The following is a 15,867-nucleotide window of genomic DNA, read 5'->3' on the forward strand; positions in this document are numbered from 1 at the left end:
TCAGTCTCTGAAATTCGATTCAGCATCAGTGCACAGAGGCTGAGTTTTCTGGCATCAATATTACTACATTTTCTTCATTTTTAGGAAAAAATAAGAGTCATAGTGAGCAGTGGAGAAGGAAATGGCACCTCACTCCAGTATTCTTGCCTGGAAAATTCAAAGGACAGAAGAGCCTAGTGGGCTATCTTCCATGGGGTCACAAAAAGCTGGAGATGACTGAGCAATTGAGCATACACACAGCACATAGTGAGTATATTACTTTAGAGGGTACTTGTCATACAATAAAATAAGAAATATATCTTTGGTCTTTTTTCTTGGCTCCCTACACAGAGCTTCTAAAAGTCCTTAGAATTTCACGAGTGATAGAGAGATAGAGGTAAGAGAATTATCTTCTGTTATTCATAACAGACCCCTTTTCACAAGTTTTGCCTAAATATATTTTCCTTTATATTTCACTTCTACTTAACACAAGCTGGGATTTTTGTTGGAGACACCAACAAAAGTTGCAGGGTACAAAATTAATACACAGAAATGTCTTGCATTTCTATACACTAACAACAAAAGATAAGAAAGAGAAATTAATGAAACAATCCCATTTACCATCACATTAAAAGAATAAAATACCTAGGAATAAACCTACCTAAAGAGATATAAGAATTGTACTTTGAAAACTATAAGACATTAATAAGATCAATAATAAATGATACAAAGAGATGAAAAGATACACCATATTCATAGATTGGAAGAATCAATATTGTCAAAATGCCCATACTACTCAATGCAATCTACAGATTCAGTGCAATCCCTATCAAATGATCAACAGCTTTTTTCACAGAACAGTAATTTAAAAATATTCTAATTTATGCGGAAAATAAAAGACTCCAAACAGCAAAAGCAATCCTGGTGGAATCAGGCTCGTTAACTTCAGACTATACTACAAAGCTACAGTCATCCAAACAGTATGGTACTGGCACAAAAACTGAAATACTGATAATGGAACAGGATAGGAAGCCCGGAAATAAACCCACGCGTCTATGGTCAATTAATCTACTACAAAGGAAGTAAGAATATATAACAGAGAAAAACACTCTCTTCAAAAACTGATGCTGGGAAAACTGGACAGCCACATGTAACAGAATTAAATTAGAACATTCTCTAAATCCATACAGAAAAATAAACTCAAAATGGATTAAAGACCTGAATGTAAAACTGCATAATATAAAACTCTTGGTGGGAAACACAGGCAGAACACACTGTGACATAAATTGCAGCAATATATTTTTTTTTTTGGATTGACCTCCTAGAGTAATGAAAATAAAAAGAGAAATAAACAAATGGCATATAATCAAACTTAAAAGCTTTTTCATAGCAAAAAAAAATACATAAAGCAAAATGAAAAGAAAACCCACAGAATGGGAGAAAACATTTGCAAATGAAGTGACCAACAAGGCATTAATCTTCAAAATGTAAAATGCGTCATGCAGTTCAATATCAAGAAAACAAACAACACAATCAAAAAACAGGCAAAAGATCTAAGCAGACAATTCTCTAAATAAAGCATGCACATTTCCAAAAGGAACATGGAAATACGCTCAACATACTAACTATTCAGTTCAGTTCTGTCGCTCATTGTGTCTGACTCTGTGACCCCATGAATCAATCACTCCAGGCCTCCCTGTTCATCACCAACTCCTACTAACTATTAGATAACTGCAAATCAAAACTACAATAAATATCACCTCACAATGGTAATAATGGCCATCATCAAAAACTGTACAAACAATAAATGCTGGAGAGGGTGTGGAGAAAATGGGAACTCTCCAAAGCTATTGGTATGAATGTAAACTGGTACAACCACTATGGAGAACAACAAGGAGGTTCCTAAAAAGATAAAAATAGAACTTTTTTTATCTTTAAATCAAACTTTTCTTATTTTTAAATAAAAATTGCTGTAAAATCCAGCAATCCCACTCCTGAGCATATATCGAGAGAAGCTATAATTCAAAAAGATACATGCACCCCAGTGTTCCCTGCGGCACTGTTAACAAGAGCAAGGACATGGAAACAACCTAAATGTCAATCAACAGGAGTGGATGAAGAGGTGGCACATATATACAATGGGATAGTACTCAAGTCATTAAAAGGAAAGAAATGCCATTTGCAGCAACATGGATGGATCTAGAGATTACGTGAAGTAAGTCAGACAGAGAAAGACAAATTACTTGTATGTGGAGTCTAAATATTTAAACAAATGAACTTACTCTCTAAACAGAAACAGACTCCCAGACTTCAAAAATAAACTCTTATTGTTAACAAAGGGAAAGGGGAGGGGCATAAATTAGGAGTTTTGGATTAACATATATACACTACTATATATAAAATAGATAATCATTAAGGACCTAGTGAATTCTACTCAAAATTATATAATAACCAATATGGGGAAAGAATCTGAAAAAGAATGGATATATGTATATGAATAATGAATCACCTAGTTCTATACCTTAAACTAACACAACAGTGTAAATTAACTATACTCTAATATACAGCAGGAGGGCCAAGAGGAGCTACTCCATGTTCACCATCAGGAGGGGTGGCCGTAAAGAGATACCCCTCATCCAAGGTAAGGAGCAGCGGCTGCGCTTTGCTGGGCAGCCATGAAGAGATACCCAGTGTCCAAGGTAAGAGAAACCCAAGTAAGACAGTAGGTTGTAGAAGAGGGCATCAGAGGGCAGGCACACTGAAACCATAATCACAGAAAACTAGTCAATCTAATTACATGGACCATCGTCTTGTCTAAATCAATGAAACTAAGCCACGCCATGTGGAGCCACCCAAGATGGGTGGGTCATGGTAGAGAGGTCTGACAGAATGTGGTCCACTGGAGAAGGGAATGGCAAACCACTTCAGTATTCTTGCCTTGAGAACCCCATGAACAGTACGAAAAGGCGAAATGATAGGGTACTGAAAGGGGAATTCCCCGGGTCGGTAGGTGCCCAATATGCTATAGGAGATCAGTGGAGAAATAACTCCAGAAAGAATGAAGGAATGAGCCAAAGCAAAAAGAATACCCAGTTGTGGACGTGACTGGTGACACAAGCAAGGTCTGATGCTGTAAAGAGCAATACTGCATAGGAACCTAGAACGTCAGGTCCATGAATCAAGGAAAATTGGAAGTGGTCAAACAGGAGATGGCAAGAGTGAATGTCGACATTCTAGGAATCAGCGAACTAAAATGGACTGGAATGGGTGAATTTAACTCAGATCACCATTATATCTACTACTGCGGGCAGGAATCCCTTAGAAGAAATGGAGTAGCCATCATGGTCAACAAGAGTCTGAAATGCAGTACTTGGATGCAATCTCAAAAATGACAGAATGATCTCTGTTTGTTTACAAGGCAAACCATTCAATATCACAGTAATTCAAGTCTATGCTCCAACCAGTAACGCCGAAGAAGCTGAAGTTGAACAGTCTATGAAGACCTACAAGACCTTTTAGAACTAACACCCAAAAAAGATGTCCTTTTCATTATAGGGGACTAGAATCAAAAGTAGGAAGTCAAGAAATACCTGGGGTAACAGGCAAATTTGCCTTGGAATACGGAATGAAGCAGGGCAAAGGCTAATAAGAGTTTTGCCGAGAGAACGCACTCATCATAGCAAACACCCTCTTCCGACAGCACAAGAGAACACTCTACATATGCACATCACCAGATGGTCAACACTGAAATCAGACTGATTATATTATTTGCACCCAAAGATGGAGAAGCTCTATACAGTCAGCAAAAACAAGACTGGGAGCTGACTGTGGCTCAGATCATGAACTCCTTATGCCAAATTCAGACTTAAATTGAATAAAGTACAGAAAACCACTAGACCATTCAGGTATGACCTAAATCAAATTCCTTATGATTATACAGTGGAAGTGAGAAATAGATTTAAGGGACTAGATCTGATAGAGTGCCTGATGAATTATGGACGGAGGTTTGTGACATTGTACAGGAGACAGGGATCAAGACCATCCCCATGGAAAAGAAATGCAAAAAAGCAAAATGGCTGTCTGGGGAGGCCTTACAAATAGCTGTGAAAAGAAGAGAAGCGAAAAGCAAAGGAGAAAAGGAAAGATATAAACATCTGAATGCAGAGTTCCAAAGAATAGCAAGGATAGATAAGAAAGCCTTCTTCAGCGATCAATGCAAAGAAATAGAGGAAAACAACAGAATGGGAAAGACTAGAGATCTCTTCAAGAAAATCAGAGATACTAAGGGAATATTACATGCAAAGATGGGCTCCATAAAGGACAGAAATGATATGGACCTAACAGAAGCAGAAGATATTAAGAAGAGGTGGCAAGAATACACAGAAGAACTGTACAAAAAAGATCTTCACGACCCAGATAATCACTATGGTGTGATCACTGACCTAGAGCCAGACATCCTGGAATGTGAAGTCAAGTGGGCCTTAGAAAGCATCACTATGAACAAAGCTAGTGGAGGTGATGGAATTCCAGTGGAGCTATTTCAAATCCTGAAAGATGATGCTGTGAAAGTGCTGCACTCAATATGCCAGCAAATTTGGAAAACTCAGCAGTGGCCACAGGACTGGAAAAGGTCAGTTTTCATTCCAATCCCAAAGAAAGGCAATGCCAAAGAATGCTCAAACTACCACACAATTACACTCATCTCACACGCTAGTAAAGTAATGCTCAAAATTCTCCAAGCCAGGGTTTAGCAATACGTGAACCGTGAACTTCCAGATGTTCAAGCTTGTTTTAGAAAAGGCAGAGGAACCAGAGAGCAAATTGCCAACATCCAATGGATCATTGAAAAAGCAAGAGAGTTCCAGAAAAACATCTATTTCTGCTTTATTGACTATGCCAAAGCCTTTGACTGTGTGGATCACAATAAACTGTGGAAAATCTTCAAGAGATGGGTATACCAGAGCACCTGACCTGCCACTTGAGAAACCTATATGCAGGTCAAGAAGCAACAGTTATAATTGGACATGGAACAACAGACTGGTTCCAAATAGGAAAAGGAGTACGTCAAGGCTGTATATTGTCACCCTGCTTATTTAACTTATATGCAGAGTACATCATGAGAAACGCTGGGCTGGAAGAACCATAAGCTGGAATCAAGATTTTGGGAGAAATATCAATAACCTCCGATATGCAGATGACACCACCCTTATGGCAGAAAGTGAAGAGGAACTAAAAAGCCTCTTGATGAAAGTGAAAGACGAGAGTGAAAAAGTTGGCTTAAAGCTCAACATTCAGAAAACGAAGATCATGGCATCTGGTCCCATCACTTCATGGGAAATAGATGGGGAAACAGTGGAAACAGTGTCAGACTTTATTTTGGGGGCTCCAAAATTACTGCAGATGGTGATTGCAGCCATGAAATTAAAAGACGCTTACTCCTTGGAAGAAAAGTTATGACCAACTTAGATAGCATATTGAAAAGCAGAGACATTATTTTGCCAACAAAGGTCCGTCTAGTCAAGGCTATGGTTTTTCCTGTGGTCATGTATGGATGTGAGAGTTGGACTGTGAAGAAAGCTGAGTGCCGAAGAATTGATGCTTTTGAACTGTGGTGCTGGAGAAGACTCTTGAGAGTCCCTTGGACTGCAAGGAGATCCAACCAGTCCATTCTAAAGGAGATCAGTCCTGGGTGTTCTTTGGAAGGTCAGATTCTAAAGCTGAAACTCCAGTACTTTGGCCTCCTCATGCGAAGAGTTGACTCATTAGAAACGACTCTGATGCTGGGAGGGATTGGGGACAAGTGGAGAAGGGGACGACAGAGGATGAAATGGCTGGATGGCATCACCGACTCGATGGACGTGAGTTTGTGTGAGCTCTGGGAGTTGGTGATGGACAGGGAGGCCTGGCGTGCTGCAATTCATCAGGTCGCAGAGTTGGACACGACTGAGCGACTAAACTGAACTGAATATACAGCAAAATTTTTTTAACAGTTAAGTGTTGTCAACTTAAGATAGGCTGTTATAGATATAAGTTGTCATATATAAGCCTTCTGTGTGTTTGCATGCTAAGATGCTTCAGTCATATCTGACTCTTAGCGACCTAATGGACTATAGCCCACCAGGCTCCACTATCCATGGGATTCTCCAGGCAAGAATACTGGAGTGGGTTGCCATTTCCTCCTCCAGTGGATCTCCCTGACCCAGGGACTGAACCTGTGTCTCTTATGTTTCTTGCATTGGCAGGCACGTTCTTTTCCACTAGCAACACCTGGGAAGCCAATATAAGCCTCCTAGTAATCACAAGCAAAAACCTACAATAAACACACAAAAGATAAACAGAAAGGAATATAAGTACATTTATACAACTAAAGAAAGTTATCAAAATATAGAAGAAGAGAATAAGAGAATAAAGGAAGAGAGTAGAACCACAGAATACAGCCAGTAAACAATTAAGAAAAACATCAATATGTACATACATATCAGCAATTATTTTAAGTGGAAATGCCCTAAATTCTCCAAACAAAGACACAGAGTAGCTAGATGAATAAAAATAAGGTAAGACCTATCTATATACTGACTACAAAAGATTCACTATAGATGTTAAGACACACATAGACTGAACATGAAAGGATTGAAAAAATTATTTTACGCAAAAGGACCCAAAGGAAGCTGAGGTAGTGATGCTTATATTGGACAAAATAGACTTTAAAACAAGACTGTTACAGAAAACAAAGATGGATATTATATAATGATGAAGAAGCTGTTCAACAAGAGGATTTAACATTTGCAAATATTCATACACCTTACATAAGAGCACCTAAATATAGAAAGCAAATATTAAGAGACCTAATGGTAGAAACAGACAGTAATACCGCAGTTGTTCTGCTCAGATTTAATATTTCATGATAGTTCAGTCTTACTAGGTGGTATGTTTCCAGGAATTTATCCATTTATTTTCTAGGTTGAGCAATTTGTTGGAATTTATTTATTATAAGTATTTTCCTATGATTCTTTGTATTGTATTTCTGTGTTATCAGTTATAACACCTCCTGTTTCATTTTTTATTTTATTTGAGTTCTCTCTTTTTTTCTTATATGTATAGCTAAAGGCTTGTCAATTTTATTTATCTTTTCAAAGAACCAGCTCTGAACAGATTTATAACTGGTAAGGAGACTGAATCAGTAATCAAAAACCTCCCAACAAACAAAAACCAGGACCAGATGGCTTCATTAATGAATTCTACAAAATATTTAGGGAATTAATATTAATTCTTCTCAAACTCTTCCAAAATATTTAAGAGAAGGGAGCTCTTCCAAACTCATTTTACACGGCCAATATTATCTTGATACTAAAAGCAGAAAAGGACACCACAAAAAATGAAAATTATGGGCCAATTTAAAAATGGGCTAAAGATCTAAACAGACATTCTTCAAAAGAAGACATACAGGAATAATTTGCTTCAGTATGCTTTGCTTTACTAGTTTTCCTAGATACTGTGTTTTTCAACAAATTGAATATGTGGCAACCTTCTGTCAGCCAAGTCCACAGGTGCCATTTCTAACAGCATTTGGTCATTTTATGTCTCTGTTCCGCATTTTGGTAATTTTCCCAATATTAATGGCAACCTATTCCAGTACTCTTGCCTAGAAAATTCCATGGACTGAGGAGCCTGGTGGGCTACAGTCCGTGGGGTCGCAAAGAGTTGGACACGACTGAGTGACTTCACTTCACTTCACTTCAAGCAAAAGGATTACAACCCACTGAAAACTGAGATTACAGATAGCATTTTTTAGCAATAAAGTGACCCCACTCCAGCACTCTTGCCTGGAAAATCCCATGGATGAAGGAGCCTGGTAGGCTGCAGTCCATGGGGTTGCTAGGAGTCGGACACGACTGAGCGACTTCACTTTCACTTTTCACTTTCATGCATTGGAGAAGAAAATGGCAACCCACTCCAGTGTTCTTGCCTGGAGAATCCCAGGGATGGGGAAGCCTGGTGGGCTTCCATCTCTGGGGTCACACAGAGTCGGACACGACTGAAGCAACTTAGCAGCAGCAGCAGCGGCTTTTTAATTAAGGTAAGTGCATTTTTTTTAGATATAATGCTATTGTACACTTAATAAACTACAATATAGTGTAAATACAATTTTTATGTATATTGGGAAACCACATAAATCATGTGGCCTGCTTTATAGCAATATTCATTTTATTGTGGTGATCTGGAAAAAATACCTCGCAATATCTCCTAGAAATGCCTGTACAGATGGCCAACAGATACATGAAAAGATGTTCAACATCATTAATCACTAGGGAATGCAAATCAAAACCATACTGAGATATCATCTCGTATCTTTTAGAATATCTATTATGAAAAAGACAGAAAGTAACAAATCTTGGTGAGAATGTGGAGAAAAGAGAACCTTTGTGCACTTCTGGTGGGAATGTAAAGAAGTACAGTCACTTTGTATAACAATACGGAGGTTCTTCAAAGAAATAAAAATAGAACTACTATATGATCCAGCAATTCTACTTCTGGGTATTTATCCAAAGATGAAAACACTAACACGAAAAGATATATGTACCCTATGTTCATTACAGCATTGTTTATGATAGCCAAGATATGGAAATAACCTAGGTGTTCATTGATGGATGATAGAAAGAAATTGTGGCATATATATATATATATATATATATATATATACACACACACACACACACACACATACATACATTGGATATTATTCAGTCATAAAAAAGAATAGCTTCTTGACATTTGTGATAACATGGATGGGCCTCACAGACATTATGCTAAATAAAGTAAGTCAGAGAGAGAAAACCAAATAATGTATGATGTCTATCATATGTGCAATCTAAAGAAACAAAGAAGCTCAGAAATACAGACAACAAATTAATGATTTACAGAGGTGATAAAAGAAATGGGTGAAGGGGGTCAAAAGGTAAAAAGAAAACAAAAAGAAAAAAGAAAGGAGCACAGGTTTGAGAACTATGACCCCACATGTCGCAGGGCATGGCTAAAAAAAAAAAAAAAAAGTAAAGAAAAGAAAAAAGAGTAGTAAAAATAAAGGTCTCATCAGTATTTCACCTAGTGATCTTAGGAGTCACTAATGGTCACTGCCTTGATCTATGGCAAAAAAAAAAAAAAGAACTCAGTCAAAAAGTAAGCTTAAGTCAAAGTCACTCAAGTTATGTCCGACTCTTTGTGACCCCATGGACTATACAGTCCATGGAATTCTCCAGCCCAGAATATGGGAGTAGGCAGCCATTCCCTCCTCCAAAGTTTAAAATATGACAAGTCAATGGTATAAAACAGAAGGATTCAAATATTGGCCTTGACAAGTCATGAGTATACTAAATAAGTGAAACTGGAACAACAAAGTAATTGTGACAAAATCCAGATGAGTGATATATAAACATTCAAATATTACATACAAATTATTAAGTATAAAAAACTAAGTATAAATTATTAATTATAACTTGTCAACACCTAAAAAGCACAGTGTTAACAATTAAGCTATAGCAAGGTTAAATAAGAAGGAACTCTGTCATATCAACCTTATTTACTTTTTTTAATGAGGTTACTTGAGGATGGACTGAAGTCATATAGTAAATACACTTATCTTGATTTTAACAAAGGAAAATCTTGCAATTGAAATAGATAACCCCCTTTTACTAAATACTCTCAGGCTAGGGTTCAGGCAGGTTTCAGATTTGTAGATCTCCAAGTTTCCTTCTAGCTCTAAGACTGTGACTCCAGGTGAGAATCACATCACTTCTAGAAAATGTAATGTCATATGAAAATATAAATGAATTCTTGATAGTAACTACTTCTATATTATCAATAATTCTATATTACCTATAAAACTTTGAACAAGCATAACCAATAAAACTTTGTCAATGAATAATAAAAGTGAATATTCTCTCCTTATCGAGTATTTCTTTAAAATTTTAATAAACTATAAACCTAACTTTTAAGTGTTCTTTCTACTTGATTTTCTCATGAAAGATGAAAATGCTAATAAGAGATGAAGGAGTAAAGCAATAGAAATAGGGAGAACAGGGTTAAGATTCTTAGAAGCTGAAAATAAAACATAAAAAACTGGATAATTTTAAACTGCCTACATTGAATATTTATTCTGACAAAGTTACCTTCTCTTCTCTCTGCCATAAATGTATTCAATTCTTGTATTGTTGCTTTATCAACAGACATATGTACTTTAAGTTTATCCAGTTCTTCTTGAAGATGCATTCTATGAAAATTAACATAATAAACAATTAGTTTAAATATGTAAGTTAAGAAAAATATGGCAAACATGTAAAGGTGGCAAAAATATTTTTAAAACACATAAATTAGTAGTAAAACAAGAGCATATTAATATTAACAAATTCTAACAATTAAAACTGAATTTTAATGACATCTGTAAAGTAAAATGTTTCAACTGAGTTTTAACTTCGTCTAAATAAACATACTAAATAATTAAAAACATAAGCTACATAATTTGAAAAAATCTATTGACTTACCAGATCATTTTCTAACACACAGATACACGATATAAAATAATAATAAAACATTAATACCTATCACTGAAAACAAAGAGTAAATCTAAAGATGCCAAATAAAGGCAAAAAACCCTTACTAGTAAAATGAAATTGAGCTACCATGACAAGAGACCTGGATTAAATGACGTACATGGAGAGCTCTGACCTTGAGACCTGAGTGAACATGAAAATTTATCTGCAGGGACCTTCACGGCTGAGACACAAAACTGGATTAACTGCAGGAAGCTGGGACACAACATTTTCTGAATGAAAACCTGAGCATCTGAGCTTATCTGGCTGAAGTTCCATTAAAAAGAAGATTTTTGTCCAGTCTAAGGGCAAGAAAGAGTCAACCATGTGTGATCAGAAACATAAGTATATATTGTTGTTGTTGAGTTACTAAGTCATGTCCAACTCTTTGTGACCTCATAGACTGTAGCACACCAGGCTCCTATGTCCTCCACTATCTCCTACAGTTTGCTCAAATTCATCATGTTTACTGAGTCAGTGATGCTATCTAACCACCTCACCCTCTGCTGCCCTCTTTTTCCTTTTGCTGTCAATTGTTCCTAGTGTCGGGGTCTTTTCCAATGAGTCAGCTCTCCACATCAAGTGGCCAAGGTATTGGAGCATCAGCTTCAGCATCAAGTGAAAGTGAAAGTTGCTCAGTTGTGTCCAACTCTTTGCAACCCCATGGACTAGGGCCTGCCAGGCTCCTCTGTGTGGAATTCTCCAGGCAAGAATACTGGAGTGGGTAGCCATTCCCTTCTCCAGAGGATCTTCCCGACCCAGGGATCAAACCCAGGTTTCCCACATTGCAGGTGGATTCTTTACCGTTTGAGACACCAGGGAAGCCCACGAACACTGGAGTGGGTAGCCTATCCTTTCTCCAGGAGATCTTCCCAACACAGGGATCCAACCAGGAGCTCCTGTATTTCAGGCAGATTGTTTACCAGCTGAGCTACCAGGGAAGCCCAAAAGTGAAAGTGTTAGTCACTCTGTCATGTCCGGCTCTTTGTCACCCCATGGACTGTAACACACCAGGCTCCTCTGTTGATGGAATTCTCCAGGCAAGAATACTGGAGTAGGCTGCCATCAGTCCTTCCAATGAATATTCATGGTTGATTTCCTTTAGGATGGACTGGTTTGATCTCCTTGAAGTTCAAGACTCTCAAGAGTCTTTTCCAGTACCACAATTTGAAAGAATCAATTCTTAGCTGCTCAGACTTCTTTATGGCCCAACTCTCACATCTGAACATGACTACTGGAAAAAAAAAACCTTAGCTTTAATTAGACAGATCTTTGTCAACAAAGTGATATCTCTGCTTTTTAATATACTGTCTAGGTTTGTCATAGCTTTCCTTCCAAGGAGCAAGTGTCTTTTAATTTCATGGCTGCAGTCACCATCTGCAGTGATTTTGGAGTCCAAGAAAATAAAGTCTGTCACTGTTTCTACTGTTTCCAAATCTCTGCCAGGAAGTGATGGGACCAGATGCCATGATTTTAGCTTTTTGAATGTTAAGTTTTAAGCCAGCTTTTTTGCTCTCCTCTTTCACCCTCATTAAGAGGCTCTTTAGTTCCTCTTTGCTTTCTGGCATTAGAAAGGTATCATCTGCCTATCTGAGGATGTTGATATTTCTCCTGGAAACCTTGATTCCAGCTTGTGATTTATCTAGTTCAGCATTTCACATGATGTACTCTGCAGGTAAGTTAAATGTGCAGAGTAACAATATATTGCCTTGTACTCCTTTCCCAGTTTTGAACAGGCCAGTTTTTCCAGGTCTGGTTCTAACCTTTGCTTCTTGATCCGCAAACAGGTTTCTCAGGAGACAGGTAAGGTGGTCTGGTACTCTTGTCTCTCTAAGAATTTTTCACAGTTTGTTGTGATTCACACTGTCAAAGGCTTTAGTAGTCAATGAAGCAGAAGTAGATGTTTTTCTGTAATTCCTTTGCTTTCTCCATGATTCAACAAATGTTGGCAATTTGATCTCTAGTTCCCCTGGCTCTTCAAAACCCAGCTTGTACATCTGGAAATTCTCAGTTCATGTACTGTTGAAGGCTAGCTTGAAGGGCTTAAGCATGATCTTGCTAGCATGTGAAATGAGTGCAAATGTATGGTAGTTTGTACATTCTTTGGCATTGTTCTTCTTTGAGATTGGAATGACAACTGACCTTTTCCAGTCCTGTGGCCACTGCTGAGTTGTCCAAATTTGCTGGCATATTGAGTGCAGCACTTTCACAGCATCGTCTTTTAGGATTTGAAATAGCTCAGCTGGAATTTTGTCACCTCCGCTAGCTTTGTCTGTAGTGATGCTTCCTAAGGCCCACTTGACTTCACATTCCAGGATGTCTGGCTCTAGGTGAGTGACCACACCATCATGGTTATCTGGGTCATGAAGACCTTTTCTGTATAGTTCTTCTGTGTATTCCTGCCACCTCTTCTTAATCTCTTCTGCTTCTGTTAAGTCCATAACATTTCCGTCCTTTATTGTGCCCATCCTTGCATGAAATGTTCCTTTGATAGTTTCAATTTTCTTGAAGAGATCTCCAGTCTTTTACATTCTATTGTTTTCCCCTATTTCTTTGTATTGCTCATTTAAGAAGGCCTTCTTTTTTCTCCTTGTTATTCTCCAGAACTCTTCATTCAGTTGGATACATCTTTCCCTTTCTCCCTTATCTTTTGCTTCTCTTCTTTCCTCAGCTATCTGCAAAGCATCCTCAGACAACCACTTTGCCTTCTTGCATTTCTTTTTCAATTCATTTTCTATATTGCTGCTGCTGCTGCCAATTTGCTTTAGTCGTGTCCGACTCTGTGCTACTCTATAGACGGCAGCCCACCAGGCTCTTCTGTCCGTGGGATTATTCAGGCAAGAATACTGGAGTGGGTTGCCATTTCCTTCTCCACATTTTCTATATTACTGACATTAAAATCGAGCCATTATATGTTTGCAGAGACCTGAAGAAATGACAGTAATGTAAAAACAGGTTTATGACCCGTGTAGATTGCGAGTTCCGGCAGACACAATCATCCACTACAGAGAGGTGTCTAAAACTGAGAGAACGGACAAGAGGAAAGCCACAACAGAAAATAATTCTTAAAGAAGTCAGGTTTGTAGATAAGAGAAAATATGAATAAGCTCAAAGCCATAAATGACAGTCTGTGTATCACCCCATTCAAAATGGGAGAATCTACAAGCAAAGAGAAATAACACAATAATTTAAAATGAATTCTTACAAAATAAGAGTTTTTTAAATGGTGATAAAAAAGAAAAAAAGTTATAAACATATACGAAAAAGAACAGGGGTTTTTGAGAGAAGACAAATTTTTAAAAAAGAACCAACTACTATATCTAGAAATGCTAATAAATAAAATAAGTAAAGCTAGTAATAACAACATAATAACTGAAATTTAAAATTCAGTGGATGGATTAAATAGCACACCAACAAAGGTAATAAAACTTTGTAAAATTAAAGACAACACAAAGAAACAAAGCAGAGGAAACAGCAACTATATATATAGTGTGTTGGAATGAGAAGGCCAGAAAGCATCTAATAGAAATTATATGAAGAGAGAATTGAGAAAATGGAGGGGGGAGACAATATTTAATATATAATAACTGAAAATTGAGAACCAATGAAAAATATTAATTAATAGATTAAGAGAGTATCAAAAATTGAAAGCAGAATTAATAAAACTATATTTACACTAGGAACATACCAAAACTGAGGACACCAAAGAAAACAAGGCAACTCTAAAATCAGTAGAATGAGAAAAAAAAATCAACTATTAATGAATTCAGGAAAGACAGTAGGCTTCTGATATTAATAAGAAAATCAGATGGAAAATAAGTAATATTTTCCATATTCCATGGTTTACTACTCATAGGTCCTATATTAAAGAACTATTAAAGAATATTCTATTTCAGGAAAAAAAAAACTCAAAAGCAATGTATACAACAAAATAGGAAATGATGAAAGAAGTATAAATGTGTACATAACAGCAAGCAAACATTTACTAAGCAAGGCAATCAAAATATCTAAGTGAAGGTAAAACTAACATTCTGAACAACAAAATGATACTAGATGAATGAGAGGATCAGAATTAAAGCATTTGAAGATCCTTGCATTGTAAAAGAAGAATGGAAGCATACTGAAGAAATTAAGACTGTCAAATAAATGAAGTATGTTATAATTTCAAGAAAAAACATTTAAAGAATAGAAAACAAAAATTTACAAACTAGCAGAGCACGAAAATGAACTAAAAATATAATCAAATTGAAGGAAAGAAATATCTTTAAAAGAATCATAAAAAATGAAATATACACTAAGAAAAATATTAAGGATAAATATGGACCTTATAGAACAGTGAAAGAAATTATTTGCTAGGAAGATATAACAGTTCTAAATTTTTAGAACTAAAAAACTATATTTCTTGTACTAAACAAGAAATATAATTCGTAAAATAATTCAAATTAAAAGGTATATAAAGTGGAAAAAAAAAACAACTAGTAGTCTCTGCTTCCCCCAACTCAGTTTACTTCCTGAAAAAAATTGTTTATAGTTTGATACAAATAATTATATTTTTGTTCATAGAAACATAAATACACATATATAAAGATTTAACAAATTGGAATCTTACACATTTGAAATTAGGTCACACTTAGGTTACAGGTTGATGGGAAGGGCAAACAAACATGCACACATATAGGCATCCATGCTCAGTCATGTCCAACTCTTCGGGACCCCATGGACTGCAGCCCACCAGGCTCCTTTGTCCAAGGGATTTTCCAGGAAAGAATACTGGAGTAGTTGCCACTTTCCTCCTCCTGGGGATCTTCTCGATCAAGGGATTGAACCCGCATCTGCTGTGTCTCCTGCACTGGCAGGTAGATTCTTTACCACTGAGCCACCTGGGAAGCACAGACATCTATATCCAACCACAAAGTGATTAAGTTTAAATTAGGTTCTTGCTTTGTTTTGCTAAGAACATAGAACATAATGTAGCAAGATGGCCCCACAAAGAAAAACCAGATGTAGCTCATCTTAACTTAGTTTTCCTTGGTTCTTACTTAGATCACTACCCAGTGGAACACAGGGCTACAGCTGTTGGAAATGTTATTTCATGCTTCTTTAGAGGTATTCTATGCTTACAGTTTTGTTTTGTTTTTTTTTTTAAGGAAGAATTCACAAAGTCTGTACTGTTAATGTGAAGCATTTATAAACATTAGGGACTGCCTTGTTCTTGAGTCAAAATAAGTACCAACAAACCACACATCTTAATGGGTATTTGGAAAAGTAGCTGACAGACTAAGCGTCCAGGCACTCCCAAGCA

General features: G+C 36.8%; 1 protein-coding gene across 5 annotated transcripts in view; it reads right to left on the reverse strand.

The window, feature by feature from the left end:
* CNTLN (centlein) overlaps positions 1 to 15,867 on the reverse strand; it is a 341,020-nt gene that overhangs the window by 105,910 nt on the left and 219,243 nt on the right. For all 5 annotated transcript variants that reach the window (XM_025281478.2, XM_025281479.2, XM_044939816.1 and 2 more), the window contains one exon: positions 10,146 to 10,246. In XM_025281478.2, the coding sequence (XP_025137263.1) occupies positions 10,146 to 10,246 (101 nt within the window). The remainder of the gene's footprint in view (positions 1 to 10,145; positions 10,247 to 15,867) is intronic.

Source organism: Bubalus bubalis, chromosome 3 (assembly GCF_019923935.1).
Source record: "Bubalus bubalis isolate 160015118507 breed Murrah chromosome 3, NDDB_SH_1, whole genome shotgun sequence".
Taxonomy (NCBI): Eukaryota; Metazoa; Chordata; class Mammalia; order Artiodactyla; family Bovidae; genus Bubalus; species Bubalus bubalis.